At 45.5% G+C, this 18,559-nt stretch overlaps 1 protein-coding gene across 1 annotated transcript in view; it reads right to left on the bottom strand.

Moving 5' to 3' along the window:
* ADGRB1 (adhesion G protein-coupled receptor B1) overlaps nucleotides 1–18,559 on the bottom strand; it is a 349,272-nt gene that overhangs the window by 80,183 nt on the left and 250,530 nt on the right. The window contains exons 19-20 of the mRNA XM_039525203.1: nucleotides 1,669–1,772; nucleotides 601–669 (exon numbers count right to left, since the gene is read on the bottom strand). Coding sequence (XP_039381137.1) covers nucleotides 601–669; nucleotides 1,669–1,772 — 173 coding nt within the window. The remainder of the gene's footprint in view (nucleotides 1–600; nucleotides 670–1,668; nucleotides 1,773–18,559) is intronic.

The following is an 18,559-nucleotide window of genomic DNA, read 5'->3' as shown; positions in this document are numbered from 1 at the left end:
GGGTAGAAACGTTGTTGTAACAAGAAGCTACTTTCCCACGCATTGGCAAAAGGCCAGGTTTGCGGAGTTCCTGGACTTGGATGGTAATGACATAGGAATAATGCAGCTGGACCCACTTCTGAGCACTCCCCATTGTCTGTATGAGATAACGTGGCTAAAAGGGCTGACCTGATCCTGGGATTTGTAATAAACAGAGGAATGTTGAGCAGGGGATATTTACCTCTGCATATAACACGGGGGAGATTGCTACTGCAAGTGTGTCCCGTTCTGGTGTCCGCATGTTAAAAAGGATGTTGAAACAATGGGGCAGGTTCAGAGGTGGGATTCGAGATCTGGAAACCTGCCTTACGGTGAGCGATTAAAGAACCTCACAATTCATTTAGCTTATCAGACTTTAAGAGGCAATCTGATCGCAGTCTGTAAGTATAGGGCGAAACTTTCTGATCATAGAGGGCTTCTTAACCTAGACAAGCTTGAATCGCAGGCTCACTTGGAAACTCCTGCTCTAGCTGGCTTGCTTGGAAATTCAGCCTCTGGTTAAGTATAAAACTGAGGCCCAATCTTGCTACAAACTAGCCCCAACATTCACCTCAAACTCACCTCGACTCACTCCCCAGGCATAGGCATACCAAGACCCAGCGGGTGGAATCGGAAGCTAAAATATTCAGGCTGGAAATAAGGTGTACATTATTAACAGTGAGAGTAGCTGACAATTGGGACAGTTTACCAAGCAATGTGGTGCATTCTCTGTAATTTGGAGTCTTTATAGCAAGGACTTTCTGAAATATATACTCTAGCTCAAGCACAAGTTGTTGGGCGCAATGCAGCAATCCCTGGGTGAGGTTCAATGGCCTGTGCTATGCAGGAGGTCAGACTAAGTCCCTTCTGGCCTTAAAATCTACAGAGTTACATGCACCTTATGACCTGGGCTTTGGGTGGGGTCTTTCCTCTGGAGACTTTATGCCAGTGCAGGCCTTGGATGAATCAAACTAAGGAGTCACAGCCACCACAAAAATGCAGCTACTTCTGGGGTGATACACAGCAGCTGTTTAACAGTGAACAGTAACCCTATTCAACACAAAGTGAAGAAGAATCCCATATTTGAAACTGAAGGGGGAATTTAGGCAGACAGACTGTAGCTATATAAATTGGGATTAGGCCAGGACACTCAGTTTTAATACCCTTAAGTTTATGAAAATTGCTGTGGGATCATTAGGATCTACATTTTCAAAAGTGACTAGTGATTTTGGGTGCTTCGATTTTGCCCATCTCCAGATTGAGACACCTTAAAGAGTCCTGGTTTTTAGAAAGTGCTGAGCAACCGCCCTTCGAAAATCAGGCCTCTTAAAGTGTCTCAAGGTGGACACCCAAGAACCAAGGTACCCAAAACAGCAAGTCACTTTTGAAAATGTTAACGTCTATGACTCAAGTGTTCAGGGCATTAGCTCCATTGCCTCTCCAGCCAGCAACATACTGGGTTATGTGCCAGAGAAGAGAATGCCACCTACTAAGCCACCAACACCACTTCCTTCAGCACCTGCTCATCAGAAAATGGTTCTGCCTCCGATACCCAAACATCCACAACAGGAGGGCAGAACCTCCAGAATCCACCCAGACCAAATGACAGCTGCTGTGCCCAGTGAGAAAAGTGGAGAAAGAAATCTGTACCTCCAGACGGAGACGTAAATGATAATCAAGAGCAAAAGCGTCAGTGAAGATACTCCACAGCCTACGATTAATGTGACAGACGGGACCAGCACTTTTTCCATGTTCTGAAAAAGAGAAAACAAGAGACAAAAAGGACGCTCAGCAAAGTACCAGCAGCTTTTCATAACAAGATGCCTGATTCTATTCTCACTTATACTGGTGTAAAATGGAGACCAGCACTTTTCCATGTTCTGAGAGAGGAGAATTGGGCCCTTCGTCTTTAACAAGAGACAAAAAGGACGCTCAGCAAGTGCTACCAGCTCGGTTTCATAACAGCTCTTCTGGGAGCTGCGAGGATGAGAAGAGGGTGAAAATCTTCCACCAATTAGAAAGCACCATCTGGCAGGCAAGGAGACAAAACAAGCGAAGAGGAAAATAAATAAATAAACTCGGTGATAACATCCGGCTGGAATGGTCAATGTTTCACCACCCTTCCTCAGCTGCACTCCACGTCTCTTCCTATGCACAGCAAGCCGGTCCACTTGGAGGGAATTCAGCCAAATTACAGGATCCCTCCCGCCCCTGCTCCTTCACCTCCCTCCTGGCCCCTCACCTGGGAAAAGAAAGGAGTTAACTAGCTACCCATTTCACAGCCAACACACAAATCCTAAGCTGGCATCTGAGACCACAGCAGGGGAAGATGATCATATTATGGTGACTCCCTCCTCCTGAGTTCCTCCATTTGCCCCAAAATTCCTTTCACGCTTATGCTTTGGTTCTCATATTGTTTTGATTCCTGGATGTTCAGCCTGGGAGGTGCCATGGTCTCATCCTTGAAGAAAAGAATTTGCTCTTCTAATTTTTCAGTTCAGCTGTAACTCTTCTCCTGCCACACAGTGGGGAGGGGGGACAAAATTAATTTCACTCACAAAAGGAAAGGGAGGAGTCTAGTAATTAGTAATTCATCCAAGACAGGGATAAGAATGGTATGAACTGGTCTCCTGTGTGACCAAGTCCATTTGGTGGATCTACCACTTGGCTGGTCAAAACTGGGCGGTGGCATTGAAGGATTCTCTTAAACTCCAGGAGGCCAAACTCATTGCAGGTGTAACAGCACTGAATGCATGGGAGGTAGACCAGGGATGAATTTGGCTTGTTATTCATGCAGAAGGAGGTGTGGAGGTCTATTAAACATTGACGTGTTTTTGCTTGAGACCTTTATTGGGTCAAATAGCAAGTGGCCTCACTGGTTCCCAGACACTGCCCATGAGCGGGGACTTTGAGGGTAAACACACGTCAAGGCAGTTTTTTAAAGGTTTGGTGGTGGAGGGAGGGAGAACCTGTGGGAGGGAGAACCTGTGTAGATAGTTCATCCTATGCATTAGACCTCACCAGCCTTTAGCATAGCTGGAGAAGACATGACTGGGGATGGGAGAGAGGAATATCTCTCCCTTGATGTGTGAACCCACCACTCCTGTCAGCCATGTGCTCTTGAAGTGTCAAGTGCTCCACAGTGGCTTCTCCTAATCTGGTTCTCTAGATCATGGATGGCAAAACTTTCCCTTCTCCAGACTACACTGTGTATTTCTCTGTTGCATGTTCTTTATCCACCATGCTCCATGCTATCCATTTCAATGCTCCCTGCTTAGAATGAATACAGAACAGCTAGCAGAAATCCACAATGCTGATGACAGAGGAGAATGATCTCTTGTGATTGAACTAATTGAGGCAGCTTGTGGGGGTGTGAGGCCAGGAACAAGGACGTTATTAGGTTTTCCAGTATCCATGTTTATTGCTACAGCTGTTGAAATGAGGTGGTTTCTGACATAAACATCCCCCAGCACTGGGCTCTGCATGGATCTGGGACAGGAACAGGCAGCCCTCACAGACAAGTAGTCCGCATGCAGTTAACTCTGCAATTCACTCTGCTAACTAGAGACAAGCAAACCAGATTGGACCAAATGAGAACTGAGCTGAACCTTTGCCCAGAGGTGAACTGCACCTGCTCTGAACCATCCTTGCAGTTTGAAAAAGCTGGGTGATGGTTTTTTGCTTGTTTCGTTTGTTTGCTGTGGGCCAAGAGCACATTTTGGCTCTAATTAGAGGCATTAATGAAGAGCAAGACCCTTCTTAAAGTGTTTATAAATTGAACCCCACCAGGACATACTAGAGACCCCAGGGGAAATCTTGCAGGATTTCCAGCCCAAAGAGTTTGGGATAAACTTTTAGAGAAGTGTCCAAACCTTTGGATGCTCAACCTAAATGAGATTCTGGATCTGGGATCTGTTCCAAAAGCCATTGCAGTCAATGGGAGCCTTTCCATTAACTTCAACAGGCTTCAGATGAGGCCCTTTGAGAAATTCACCCATCATTATACACTGCAGTTTGTTTTAACAGCTGTTTCTTTCATAATTTAGATCTCTCCAGCCCCTAGCCCCTAGCTCTAGTCACCTCTTACTCATCAAACACACATAATGATACTCTCACAAGTATCAAAATCAGCAATGCAATAGCTCAGTGTCCCAACTAAACAAGTACCCAATTACCAGTAATCACACTGCAGTGAAAAGAAACCTCCAAAAAAAACTAAAAATCAAACCCCTCCTATGGTTCCAACCAACGTGACGTCTACATCAACCACCCACCAGCTAGACCTCCCTTCTTCCTGAAATGCCTGTAAGAAGAGACGGGCTTTGCCACATGCTCTAAGGTTAACAAATCAATCTCTGGATGACCACCATGTGGGGTAGTGAATTCCAGAGTCTAAGGGCCTCATGAAGAATACCCTGCTTCCAGCTCATTATTATTAATCGTTTGTTACTACCAAAGCACCGAGGAGCCCCAACCAGGGACCCGGGCCTCATTGTGCTAGGCACTGTACAAGCACAGAACAAGAACAGCAACAACAAAGATGATCTCTGACAATCTAAGGCTACGTCTACACTCAGAGCAGCACGCAGAGTGCAGGCACTATACATGGAGCTACACACCACAGTGAAAGGCAGTCTGCGTCCTCGCTTGTCACTGCAGTGTGTATCTACATGCGCAGAGAAAGGCTCTGGCACTGGGGATGCAGCAGGAAAAGACTGACAGGGGGGAGACAGCAGGGAAAGTATCTGGCCCAGTGCCCTTCCCCACTGCCGGAGTCTTCCCTAGTAGTGAGGAAAGGCTCCGGTAGCGGCCAGACAGTGGGATGCAACTGCTAAAACTAGCAGTGTAGAAGTGGCACGGCTTGGGTATCTAGCAAGCCATGTATGGTATAAACCCTGGGGGCTTAGGCGTGGAAGTAACTCTATTCTACTTTATTCGCCAAAGCCATGCCCAGTGTCTACACCGCTATTGATACCTGTACTAGCTGGGCATGCAGTGTCTGCACTCTAAGTGCAGCTGTAAGTGTAAATGTGCCCTGAGTATAAGGCAAGAGACCCCAGAAAGATAGAGATGGGGCAGTATAACCAAGGAGATAATATGAGTTAGAATGATAGGCAGTGGTCTCAGCACACCAGCAGCCTGACTGTGCTTCACGGCAAAGGAGAGTTTTGAGGAGGACAATGAGTTGGCTTTGCAGATGTCTACAGGGAGCTCCTCCCAAGCGTGAGGGGCAGCCTGGGAGACAGCACAAAGGTGCTTGTTTGAAAACATAAGTGGGAGATGGCCTGGAAAGTGAATCAATCATAGAATCCTAGAATCTCAGGGTGGGAAGGGACCTCAGGAGGTATCTTGTCCAACTCCCTGCTCAAAGCAGGACCAAACCCAACTAAATCATCCCAGCCAGGGCTTTGTCAAGCCTGACCTTAAAAACCTCTAAGGAAGGAGATTCCACCACCTCCCAAGGCAACCCATTCCAGTTCTTCACCACCCTAAACCAAGCTCCAGCTCTTTTCAGTGTAGTCCAGGAATCTCCTAACTCAAGTACCACTGTCACTCACAACTGTGGCAGAATGGTATCTGCTCCAGGGCTTCGCCATTTCTATTTAGAAATGACTTGAGTGATGGGGCTCCCACTGCTCCTCCTTGGGAGACCCTGCTGCAGTCTGACAGATCTCACCATCGGGAAATATTTATTGGCCTTCAACCTTGCTTTTGCTCAGTTTCATCCCATTATTTCTGCTGCTGTTAGGGACTGATCCAAAGCCCACTGAAAGAAGGATGAATCTCCCCATTAACTTCAACGGGGATTTAGCTCAAACCATTGCACTCCCTGGGGCCATCCTGGATAATTCTGCTCCCTTCCTGAGTGTTTACACCCATCAGCGCTGAAGCTTTGTATACCACTCCCCACAAAAACAAATCTGGGAAGGGCACTTCTTTTGATAACAATGTGAAGCCTTCTTTCCAGAGAGGAAGGGTGGTCCAATGGTTAGGCCATTGCCTTGTGCCTCGCAAAAGCAGCGTTCAATTCACTGGTCTGCCACAGACCTTCTGTGTCTCCTTGGGTAAATAACTTGGTCTCTCTGTGCCTCACTTCCTCATCTGTAAAACACTGTTCCAGCCCTGCTCTGGAACGCTGCGAGGATCAGCACATGAAAGAGTGTGAGGAGGTAACAGGCACCATATCGTTACCTTAGATAAATGTCCTCCTGGACTGCTGTCTTGCCACCCCCTGCAACATTCCCTGACACAGCGACACCCCCGGGCTGCTTCACAAACAGAGTAATGATGGCCAGGGATTCGCAGCAAGTGCCACATGGTATTTAACCAGTCTCATTTAAGTGAATCTTCATGTGGCCAGGAGAAAAGACAAGTCTAGGAGTTGTACTAAAAACAACCCTCCCTCTCCCCCCTCTCCCCCGCCCCGAATACGCCTCAGAGCTGGCAGTGAACTAATGCAATGTTTGTATTTTACATTAGGATAGGGAGAGTGTTTGCTTATGATCCTGGATTCTTCAGTGAGAGAACCAGACTGAAGGTAATTCACACATGTTCAAACCTTTGTAAACTGGGACATTCCCTCAAGGTGAACTCATACTTGCCTTACTGGCCCTTGTGGGGAAGTGACAGCTTGGCAGGCTGGCCTGCATCCTTGCATGGCTTAGAGGGAATTAGGTCTAAGAGCTGAATCTGTGTCCTGATTTCCATCAGCCAGTCCCAGTTCTGACATGTATCTTCCATGTCCGTAAAACCTGGGCTTGCAGTACGACAAAGTTGTACACTTCAGGCGAGGACAGGAGCTTCAAACCAAAGAAACCCCTTCCTAGGGGTACGTCTACACTGAAGCTGAATGTGTGATTTCTAGCTCGGGGAGATGTACACGTGTACACGCACTAGCTTTGATCTAACTACCATGCCACAAATAGGTACATACTCAGGTGCCATCACAGCTACACTGATATTTTTAGAGCACTATTTCAATCAAAACCAGCACACGTTCATCTACCCAAGCTGGAAATTACACCTCCCAGCTGTATCCCTAATGTCCTCCCTTGCCAAACCAAAACTCTGCCAAAACTTCATTCCAACACTAACAAATCTTCATGTATAAACGACAAATCCTTACCCCCGAAACTGACAAATCCCCTATCCACGTGACAAATCTCTTCTAATTTCACGTCCTAAAACCTTCAGCCACCCATCCACATTTTCATACTGCGTCTCTCCCTGTGGAATGAGTTCCATAATCCGAGGGGACTGTCGTAGCACTAGATGAATGATTTCATTTCTTTCATCCAAAGGATCCCAAAGCACTTTTCAGCTATTGTACCCAACCCCAGCCCCACAGAAAAGCAGCCACCACTAGGGTGGAAGGGAATAGGATGAGGAGAAATTTTGGCCAAGGACACTGTGGTGAACATCTACTACTACAAAAAAAAAAAAAGTGCCAGGGGTTGGCTTGTTTCCACACCCTGCCAGCAGGACCCTTCCCCTCATTTAAAAACAAAAACAAAAAAACCCCACTTTTTATTCAGGCAAAGTTAAAATAGAAGGTTAACTTACTACGTTGTACATTGCTTATTACTTATTCAGGATCAGGTTAATAATCAAAGAACCTAGCTAAAAATTCTGGCTTGATGACAGCGGAAGCCCTCCTTCTCTGAGTACGGTGAGCAAATTTCTAAACACCAATCCTCTTTCTGGTGTTTCTCTTATGTACGTACTTGGTGTCAAAGTTTTTCCATTACTAGGACAGTCCTTATTTTCCTATACCACAATTCCATAGGAGAAGTCACACTTTTCCAATAACGTGCAATACAAAGTCTTGCTGATAACAATAAAGTGAAGAAGTGGTTTTTTACCCACAAAAGCTTATGCCCAAATAAATCTGTTAGTCTTTAAGGTGCCACCAGACTCCTCGTCGTTTTTTTGTGGATACAGACTGACACGGATACCCTTCTGATAATGAAAAAGAAAGTAATTTGTCATTCTGTTTAAAATATAGATATTTTACTGAAGCATTATATAATCAGGAAAAGGCTCTTTAGGATGCCAGCATTTTGCAGTAAGATGAAACCCTTTAATAATTTACTCTCCAAACTGTCTACTTCCTGGACACACCTCACATGCAAGTATGTTCCCCTTGCCCTGCAACCACTCCAGTGAAGTGCTTCCTACTAGCAAAAATATGATGGTTTTTAACTGGAGTCAAATGCCATCTAGATAATAATTAATAAAAAAAATCATCATTAGCTATACAAATTGAAGATGTAGATCTCCCACATAAAGACCCACTTATCCAGATGAATTTCTTCATCCAAATCTCTCTTCTATCTTTTCATCTGGGTTGTTTTCTTATCAACATCTCTTTCAGTAAAACCTGTATGTATCTTAGAAATTAAACTTTTTATTCCAGCTTGCTCCTGGGTCAACTCCTCAAACATGATTAAAGGTCTAGTTAGAGCCATCTTGGATCCAGATTTCACAATAAAATGTTTGATACTTACATACTGAAATTACAGTATCTTTACATTATTTACATTATTACATAGTTTTGGGTATGATTTTAAATCAGGACCCAAGAACAGCTGTTGAAGTTAAGTAATCTCAGTTCTTGTCCACAAGGAATAGTCAATTTGATATTTCCTAGGGATCCATACCTCATTATTAATGAAAGTCGCTAAGGGAGAGGGTCTCGATGACAGGAATGTAAAAAAATTGGCTAAAGCTGGGAAGATGGTCTGGATGAATGGGCGATTCTTTTTTATTTTTTTTACCTAAATTTCTTTCTAACCCACCTATTACTATAAATAGTCATACTTGGGCTCCAGTCTTGTTTGAAGTTTGCCCAGTGTTTGCATGGTCTTTTGTTAACCCATTTGATCAGAGACCTGGAAAAAAAACATAAATCATCACTCATAAACTTTGCAGATGACACACAAATTGAGGGAGTGGTAAAAATGAAATGGACAGGTCACTGATTCAGAGCAATTTAGATTGCTTGGTAAACTGACACAAGCAAATAATATGTGTTTTAATACAGCTAACTGTAAACGTATACAATAGGGACAAAGAAGGTAGGCTATAACTGGAGGACTCAATTCTAGGAAGCAGTGACTCTGAAAAAGACTTGGGGGTCATGGTAGATAAAACATGAACTTCCAGTGTGACACTGTGACCAAAAGGGCTAATGTGATCCCGGTATGCATAAAGAGGGGGCTTTTGAGTAGGAGTAAAGAGGTTATTTTAATAGGCAGCAGGTTTAAAACAAACAAAAGGAAGTATTTCTTCACACAGTGTACAGTCAACATGTGGAACTCTTTGCCAGAGGATGTCGTGAAGGCCAAGACTATAACAGGGATTCAAAAAAAGCACTAGTTAAGTTCATGGAGGATAGGTCCATAAATAGCTATTAGCCGGGATGGGCAGGGATGCAAAACCATACTCTGAAGTATCCCTAGTTTGTAGAAGCTGGGAATGGATGACAGAGGATGGATCACTTGGTGATTACCTGTTTTGTTTATTCTCTCTGAAGCACCTGGCATTGGCCACTGTCAGAGGACAGGATACTGGGCTAGATGGACCCAGTATAGCTGTTCTTATGTTCTCTGTATTTGGCACTGGTACAAACACTGCTGGAATACTATGTCCAGTTCTGGTGCCCACAACTCAAGAAAGATGTTGATAAATTGGAAAGGGTTAAAGGATTAAAGGATTAGAAAACCCACCTTATAGTGATAGACTCAGAGAGCTCAATCTATTTATCTTAACAAACAGAAGGTTAAGAGGTGACTCCAATTACCATCCATAAATACCTTTATGGGGAGCAGATATTTGATAATGAACTCTTCAGTCTAGCAGAGAAATGTCTAGCACCATCCAATGGCTGGAAGTTGAAGCTAGACAATTTCAGACTGGAAATAAGGTGTAAAATTTTAACTGTGAGAATAATTAGCCATTGCAACAACTTACCAAGGGTGGTGGTAGATTCATCATCAATGACAAATTTTAAATCAAGATTGGATGTTTTCCTAAAAGACCTGCTCTAGGAATTGTGCTGGAGGAGTTTTATGGCCTGTGTTATGCATCAGGTCAGACCAGATGATCACAATGGTCCCTTCTGGCCTTGGGATCTATGAATCTATCACATCTTTTAATTGTGATGTGTAATAATAATAAGCCAAATTAGGGAAAGCTATTCTACTTCAAAACAAATTACAAGAAATCTGAAATTTTAGAAATTGATATTCCCAAAAAGGGTCCAAATATATAACATTTAAATGAGTACCAGAATATTTCAAATATTAAGGAATAAATATTATGGAGAAATATAAAAAAATCTTTTAAAGGTAAATTTCCCTTCCACTGTGGAATAAAATCATAAAAGAGGAATGGAACAAATATGAAGATAGGATATCCTTGGTCAGGACCTCATCTGCGAGGACTGAGCTGAAAGACCCCAACTGAGGAAATAGCATACTACTCATTCTCTCTCCCTAGGGAGGAGCAAAGGTTTACCCAACCCTGAAGCGATTGAACCCAGTGCTGCTTGCAGAATGTTTGCAGAATTTGGGAAGATGGTTCGGAATGAAGGGCCTGATCCTGGAAGTCCCACTGACTTCAATGGTAATATTAAGGCCCAGATCCTGAAAGGAATTTATGCACCTAACTCCCAGCGAAATGTATCAGTACTTCCGAGGATCTGGGCCCAAGTGACGTCCCTAGGAATGGGAAGTCTCACAGGGTCAGTCCCAGTCAGCTCAGGATTCTGTTTTTATTTTGTTTACGAGGTTGATTTTTTTTTTCCTTTCCCTTTTTCTCTTTAGCAAGAGAGGCAGCCTTTGTTTTATTTCCTCTAACTAATTAAAGCCCCTGTCAGACAGCATCCAGCTGATGTAGGATCTCAGCCTCGCCAGGACAATTTCCTCAGAGGAAGGGGAAAAAAGGGTTTGATTATTAATAAAATAAAGAAGTAATGACAAGAAGGTGCTCCATCATAATAAACCAAAGAGACAGGTCGGCCCGCACCGGGGAGATGCTCATCTGGAGACTGATAAGGCAAGCACTACAACTGGGAAGCAAAGGACCCACTTCCAGATGCGCAGTCCAGGGACACTGGGTCTCCATCACTTTGAGAGCCACCAGGCTCTGGAGGAGATCATCTAAAACTGCAGACATTCTGTCCCATCCCCACCCACCCTGCGGCGTGCCACGTGGAAGCCCCATTTGGTGCCCTGACATCCAGAAGGGTCAATGCCCCAGTGACCAAAGGAGAGGGGCCACTCTTGCCGTATCAAAAGGGAACAATAGGTCAGTCTCATCTCCAATTCCCACAATTCCGTCACAGAGCAAGGACAAGGAATGGAAGGATTTGCAATCAGCGATATCAACTAGGGTGGAATAATGAATGCTCCTGCCTGAGGCTGTTTGCTCTCCCTGCTACCTAATCTGTCTGCCTGGCAGGGAAGACGGATGCTCTTTCTTTTCTCTTAGACATCTTTTTTCCTTCTTTGCTTTCTGCCTCTCCTCATTACCATCCCGTTTTCTCTTTTCCGTCTTCCTCTCCTAGCCACTTCTCTCTGGTTTCTTTCTTTCCTCCCCCGTTTGGCCCCCTTTGCCCTCTATTTCACAGCCCTCTTTCCAGATCCTGTTTTATTTTTCTTTCTGACCTCAGCCCTCCTCTCTTATTTTCCTCTCTTCAGCCCTCCTCTCCGTTCACTTTCTCGCTCCACCTTTCCTCCCTTCCGTCTCTTCTTTGCCAGTAACTGTGAAATGTGACTCTGTTAAAGCAGCAGCATTATCCTTGCTCCACTTCCCTGCTCGTGCCCCTGCACCAAGTTAGCTCCATTTAGAACTAAGTCAAAGGATGATATTTCTCAATGCTGCACATGTTGTTCTTTCTGCCTCTCACTTCCTCAGTGGTGATCAGGGCTGAGCAAACTCTGTATTTGACATAATCACCCTAATAATGTAACTCAGGCATTTGACTGTTTCTTCTGCTCCCAGATTATTTGCAAACACACTTTTGATTTTAAAAAAAAATGTTTGTAATTCAAAATGGTCTCATGGATATTTGATGGGTCTGATCCAATACTCATTTGAAATCAATAAGAATCTTTCCATTAACCTGAATGGGCTTCTGATCAAGCCTCAGGTGAAAATATTTCACCCCAGGGATTGTTCATCAACCATTTGCTACTATGCCTTCAACTGGTCAGCATTCGTGGCTTGCAGTGGTCGCCTAAGTCACATGGTATTGTTTCTGTTCCCTGGCTGGCCACCAAAGAGTTTTTAAGATGGCCATAAATATGTTTCCAGTGCACACTTTGCACAAACGTATATTTGCACCAGTACTCAGAAGAGCAAACATTTTCATGAACCAACCAACCAACCAGACAAAATGTGCACAAATGTTTGCAGAAAATGATCAAAATGAGTAGAATGCCAATGAACGGAATGTGCTGTTTCCATCTGGCTGACTATCCTCAAATAGATTTTGGCAGCATTCACTCAGGTCTACCAGTATAAAGATCCTGAATCTAATTCTCATTTATGCTAAGGCCTCTTCATGCCATCCTGACAGTGTAAAGGTGACTTAAAAATGGGTGTCAGTATAATTTCCTCTCATTTTACATCTCCTTAGAATCATAGAATCATAAAATCCTTTTATTAATTATTATTGTTTTGTGCATTGCAGTGGTTCCCAGCAGTCCCAGCCGTGGACCGAGTCCACACTGTGCTAGGTGCTGTACAAACACAGAATAGCTAGTCCCAATGAATTTATGGCCCTAGTTATGCTGCTGGAATGATTTACACTCACTTTAAGGCCCCTTTGCACTTCCAGAGCAGAGCACAGGCGCCCTGTGACAGCACCTTAGCCAGCAATTCCACTGCAGCTCCAAGGGCTGTGCCGCGCTAATGGGGGATGAACACTGAGGCTTGCCAGCAGAGTGAGGAGATGGGTCTCACACGCGCCCAGGGAGCAGAGCGGTTGGATAAGCAGGCGCTGTTCTTACCCAGTCACTTTTCTGAGCATCACTCAGTGTTCAATGTAATTCACACCGATGCCCAGTCGTCCTGTCACAATTCATTGTGCCAGTAGCTAGGGCCAGTGGTGACACCCCAGACAGAGATGGCCCTTCCGATGGGAAGGCTCGGCTTTCGCCTCTTGGAAGAGTAACTCCTGGCATGTATTAATATTGTGGTCTTGCTGTTGCCCAACATACACTGCAACCTGCTCTGCTGCAGGAGAGAAAGCCCAGGCACACGCTAACACACACACAGATCGGAGGGGTCGGCGGGGGGAGGACCTGAGCAAGGGGCAGTCCCCCGTCACTGAAGTCAGCAGGAGTTTTGCCACTGACTTCAGTGAGAGCAGGTAGAGGCTACAATCAAAACAAAGGGAGAGTGTTGGGTTAGACTCTTAAGGGCCAGCATTGTCAGGGTGCTATAGACCGCCGGGGGGGGGGGGAGAAGTGTGAACTCTGCAGTTTTTTAATTAATTTTTTTTTTTAATAATTGGAGATATACCAATCTCCTAGAACTGGAAGGGACCTTGAAAGGTCATCTAGTCCAGCCCCCTGCCTTCACTAGCAGGACCAATTTTTGCCCCAGATCCCTAAGTAGCCCCCTCAAAGATTGAACTCACAACCCTGGGTTTAGCAGGCCAGTGCTCAAACCACTGAGCTATCCCTCCCCCCGCCCGAAGGAGAGTTTTCTAAGCAACACCCCTCACGGGGAAGGGTTTGGGCCCCATAGTGGGCACAGGGACCCCAAACTGCCCATTCTTTGTGATGCGCTTTGGGATCTCCGCATGAGAAGCGGTAAGTTAAGTTCTTCATTTCTTTCCCGCCTCTCTCTCTCTCTCTCACCTCTCTTCATCAGACCAGGGCCTTCCTCAGCTCCGCTTATATCCCTTCAGCCAGACAGATTCAAAGACCCACTACATCCTTTTGTTTCCTTCACGTGGTAACGAGCATCTTATTTAAAAACTGAGAAAGAGCTTATTGGAAACGTATTCTTGGAATTTAGGGCCCCTTTTATACAATTTGGCCAGTCTAACAGGCAATTCCACATAATTATAGCAAGTAAAAATCACCCAGAGAGACATCTTAATGTGCTACTATTTATTAACAATTGCTAATTCTTCACTCTGTATCGAGCTCGCTCCCCAGATACCACATGGCAATTTGTGTTTAGTAAACAGCTCTGACAGTGCTCTCAATGCTGACGAGTGATCACACAGTGGATTATTAGCAAGCAGAGTCAAGAGAGCTTCCTTCAGTGTAATAGAGAACCACAGAAATGAAGGGACGAAAGGACTGATTCACTCACCTAGTCTCTCTCCCTAGCCAAGGCAAGATGTTGTCCTACAGCATATCCTCCAGAGCTTAGCTGACTTCACTCACAAATTACCAAAGGGATGAGGCTCCCACGACTTCCCTTTGAAGATTATTCTACATTCTTAAGGCCTGAACTTGCTCCGAACAGCCCCTGACTTGGAAAGGAGCAGGACTGGACCTATACCGACTCTTAGGAGTGTTTTCTCACTATCCAGCTAAATGGTCTAGAGGTTAGAACAGTGGTTCTCAAACTGGGGGTCAGGACCCCTCAGGGTGTTGTGAGGTTATTACATGAGGGGTCACAGGCTGTCAGCCTCCACCCTAAATCCCACTTCATCTCCAGCAATTATAATAGTGCTAAATATAAAAAAGTGTTTTTAATTTATAAGGGGGGGTCGCTCTCAGAGGCTTGCTGTGTGAAAGGGGGCACGAGTACAGAAGTTTGAGACCCACTGGGTTAGGATAAGCGATTGTTGGTGAGAAATCCTGGGGTCTATATCCGGCTGCTCTTCCATTGACCTGCTTGGCTAAGTCATTTAAGCCAGCCTTTCAATGGCCACTTTTGAAGGGTCCACCTTCAGGCAATCAAATCTGAAAATGGTGGACTTCACCCCTGAGCCGCACCAAGCGTGAGACCGACACCCGCGGATGCCTGCTCCCACCTGCCTGCTGAGGCCGTGACTGCTTGTTTTTCAAGAGGTGACAGCAGTGGCGACTCTGCCTTGCATATAACCGGCCACCGAGTCATCTCCCCCACAAACTGCTGCTCTGGTGTCATGCTGCCAACGTCACACCGTGCATGAGAGCAGCACGAGGGAAAGCCTACTTCTGCTGTTGGAAAAATCAAAGGATTGGGCTAATCTCGCAAGTTCCAAGCAGTCTCTGAAATCACGATTTTTCACAGGACCCTACTTAGGACGAAGAGCTCCTATTATCTGCTCCACCCTTGCACAACATTAAACTGTGGACGGCACTCAGGTGGCCTGGAGGAGAGGTGAGAGGCCCAGCTATCTTTTGAATCTTGGCACCTTGCCTGAAACAGGAGAGTAGCTCCCTGCCAGCCCTTCCCTTCCAATGTTGTCTAAATTCCAAAGGGGAAGGCGGGAATAATTCTGAAGCCTCAGCTACTCCCTCAGAGGAAAGCTGATAATGATCAGGACAATCCATCAGTGCCGTCTCCAGTCTCTTCCATGACTGCTGAGTCCAGGCAGGATATAGGGAGTCCCTGTGTGGTGATGGTAGGAAGCATCTGTTCCGAGAGAGGAGCCGGTCACAGGGCCTATCTGAGACCAGCAGCCTTAATAAAGGATCCCATTTCTATTCACGACGGCCCAGCCATGTCTCCTCTCTGCACTGTCCAGCTGATAATCAAGAAAAGCAAATCCTGCTGATCCTCTGCTTATATTAGCCCCACAGACCTGATCTTGCACCCTCAACTCCCATCAACTTCACGGCAGGAGCACCCAGTACCTGGCAGGACTGGGCCCTGCTGGAAGCAGTCATGCAACCGCCATCCAGTTACAAAATGAGGCCGTGGCAGACTGGGAAAGGGAAAGGAAATCCAGATTGTGTTTATCCTGATCTGAGCAGCGTCCTGGGTGGACGCCAGCCGACAGCACTCCACCAAATAATTCCAAAACAACACGCTGTTTGTTTTTCTCTTTAAATGTCGCGTTGGTGAAAGACACCAGATTGACAGCCCTTGGGAGGGGAGGCCTCTCCCCACAGAATGGGCCGGACAAGCTTCCCCCCACTCACCCCACTGGAAGCGAGCCCTGACCTTGCCAAGAGACCAGTCTGCGGGGAGATCAGCGTCCATGACTCGTTCAAGCCTTGGCTTCTCTAGGAGGATGCCAGCCAGGAGCCAACGTGGCAGTAATTTTAGGGCATTGAACCATTTCTGTTGACACCACCTACTTCCAGACCTTGGGCCTGCTCAATGCATAGATGAGCAAGGTGGGGGAGGTTCCTTGTGTCTTATGAGAGGACAATTCTGAGTTCATACAAAGCACCAACCCTGTTCTCTTTATTCACTTGTACACAGATGGCACAAGCCACACTGGAAATGACACTCAGCATAACCTGGCAGGACCTTCACTGGCAACTTGTAAGACCTCCATGGCCCCCATCGGTGGCCCTTCAACAAAGGGTGCTAATTAGTGCCAGTCACTACGATGATTCTTCTCTACTAGGAACCAGGCAGAGACCATGAATTTCAGTGAAGAGCTGTGGCTGGTAATGGCTTTTGGTGATTTCTGACCTGAACTGGGTTTGAACTGGTGACTTAGAACAACTCTGTATCCCATCACCAGTCCTGTGAAACATCACCTCCCCCATTGGCTGATCCTTGCCCTGCAATCTTCAGCCACAGAACAGATCTGATCTGCTGAGCCTCACAGGTGCTTTGTACCGTTATGATGACAGTGACATCTTCATCTAGTAGCCCTCTGAGGTGCCCATATGATCAAACATGTCTTTGTCCTCTTAGTCAGTACGATACACAGAAATTTGCCAGCACGGCACATAAGCAGGGAGTCACGTTGCTAAAGCACTCCCTTCCCCAGGGAACATTTACCTCCACTTACCCATCAAACCACAAGGCCCTGGTCTGGATTCTCATCCACTAACACAGGGGTAAACACCACCACAGTTAATGGTGTAAAGGGAGTGTACGTCAGATCAGAATCAGCCTCAATGGTTTACAGATTCATCGATTCCAAAGTCACAAGGGACCACTGTGATCATCTAACTTGACCTCCTGTATAACACAGGTCACAAAGCTTCCCTGAAACAACTGCTGTTTGAACTAGAGCAGCTATTGTAGGAAAAAAACATCCAATCTTGATTTAGAAATTGCTAGGGATGGAGAATCCACCATAAGCCTTGGTAAGTTGTTTCAATGGTTAATTACCTCACTGTAAAAAAAATTAATTTTATTTCCAGTCTGAAGTAATCTAGCTTCATCTTCAAGTCATTGGATCTTTAATATTTCTTCTCTTTAAGGTCTTCCCTTTACAGCCTATTACACTAGCAGCGCTGACACTGCTAACTTACTTAGCAGAGCAGGGAGCGTAATCTCTAATAAATACAATGCAGCCTATTTTTGCTTTTTATTAACTTTATTCGTCATTTGCCAGTTTGTTCCTGGTTCACAGACTGGCCCCATGTAGCTAACCATGAGTATTCAACACACATTAAAAATGTTAACCCCGTCGGCTAATTTTGACTGGGCAGGTAACACACATGATATCATTTCTGCTCCCTGATTGGATGAGCATAACTCTTAGCATCAGTTTGCGGGCTCAGATATGCATGTTTGAAATCTGCTTTCCATTTGCTTTCCATTCAGATTCCCCAATTCTGCTCAAAATTTGCCATTTCTGCCAATAAACTCATCCACCAGGCTATTCATGGAAAGCAAAATTATTAAAGGGCACAAGCACAGCTGAAACTAATTCATTTTGTTTTAAGTGAGCAGATATTTGAGGGCGCGGGGGGGGGGGGGGAATGATTTATTCTCCTGGCCAAAATACTGCTAATTCAGGGCCAACCGATATCATTACAGAGGGGAAAAGAGAACTCAGACAAGAGGACTCAGAAAGCTTAATTGAGTGCCCAGACATAAGCTCTTCCTGGAACTCAGATACCACAGAGATGGGTGCTGTATTGGATAGATAGATAGATAGATAGATAGATAGATAGATAGATAGATAGATAGATAGATAGATAGATAGATAGATAGATAGATAGGAAGGAAGGAAGGAAGGAAGGAAAGTTGATTGTCTAGTTTCTGTGCCATGGCCTCCTATCACAAAGATCCCAGAGAAAAGCAAATTTCAATAACACAGGGCCGACGCCTCCTTCACTGCTCTGTAACCCACTGGTAACATGGCTATCTTCAGAGCCAGGCTGCTAGTGGCCATGCCTGTGCCATACCAGCTTCCTTCCCAGGCAGCCATAGGTGTGGAGTGGAGCTAACGTTGCTCTAGCAGCACTAACTTCCACGGCCAGCGAAGGTGGAAACGCCACACAGAATGGCTACTTCCCAGCACCAATCTCCCCCGCGCTCATATAACCCCCGAGCCTACAGGATACCAACTGCCCAGGGATCATGCTGAGGGGCTTCAGAAGGCTCCCAGGGAGGGCTGCAGCACCTCAGAGTGACGCTGCTCACCCCTCCTGCAGCTTTCAGTGCATTT

The sequence above is a fragment of the Mauremys reevesii genome, linkage group 2, assembly GCF_016161935.1.
Source record: "Mauremys reevesii isolate NIE-2019 linkage group 2, ASM1616193v1, whole genome shotgun sequence".
Classification (NCBI taxonomy): domain Eukaryota; kingdom Metazoa; phylum Chordata; order Testudines; family Geoemydidae; genus Mauremys; species Mauremys reevesii.
Note: the sequence above shows the minus strand (reverse complement) of the source record. Positions and strands in the feature narration are given on the sequence as shown.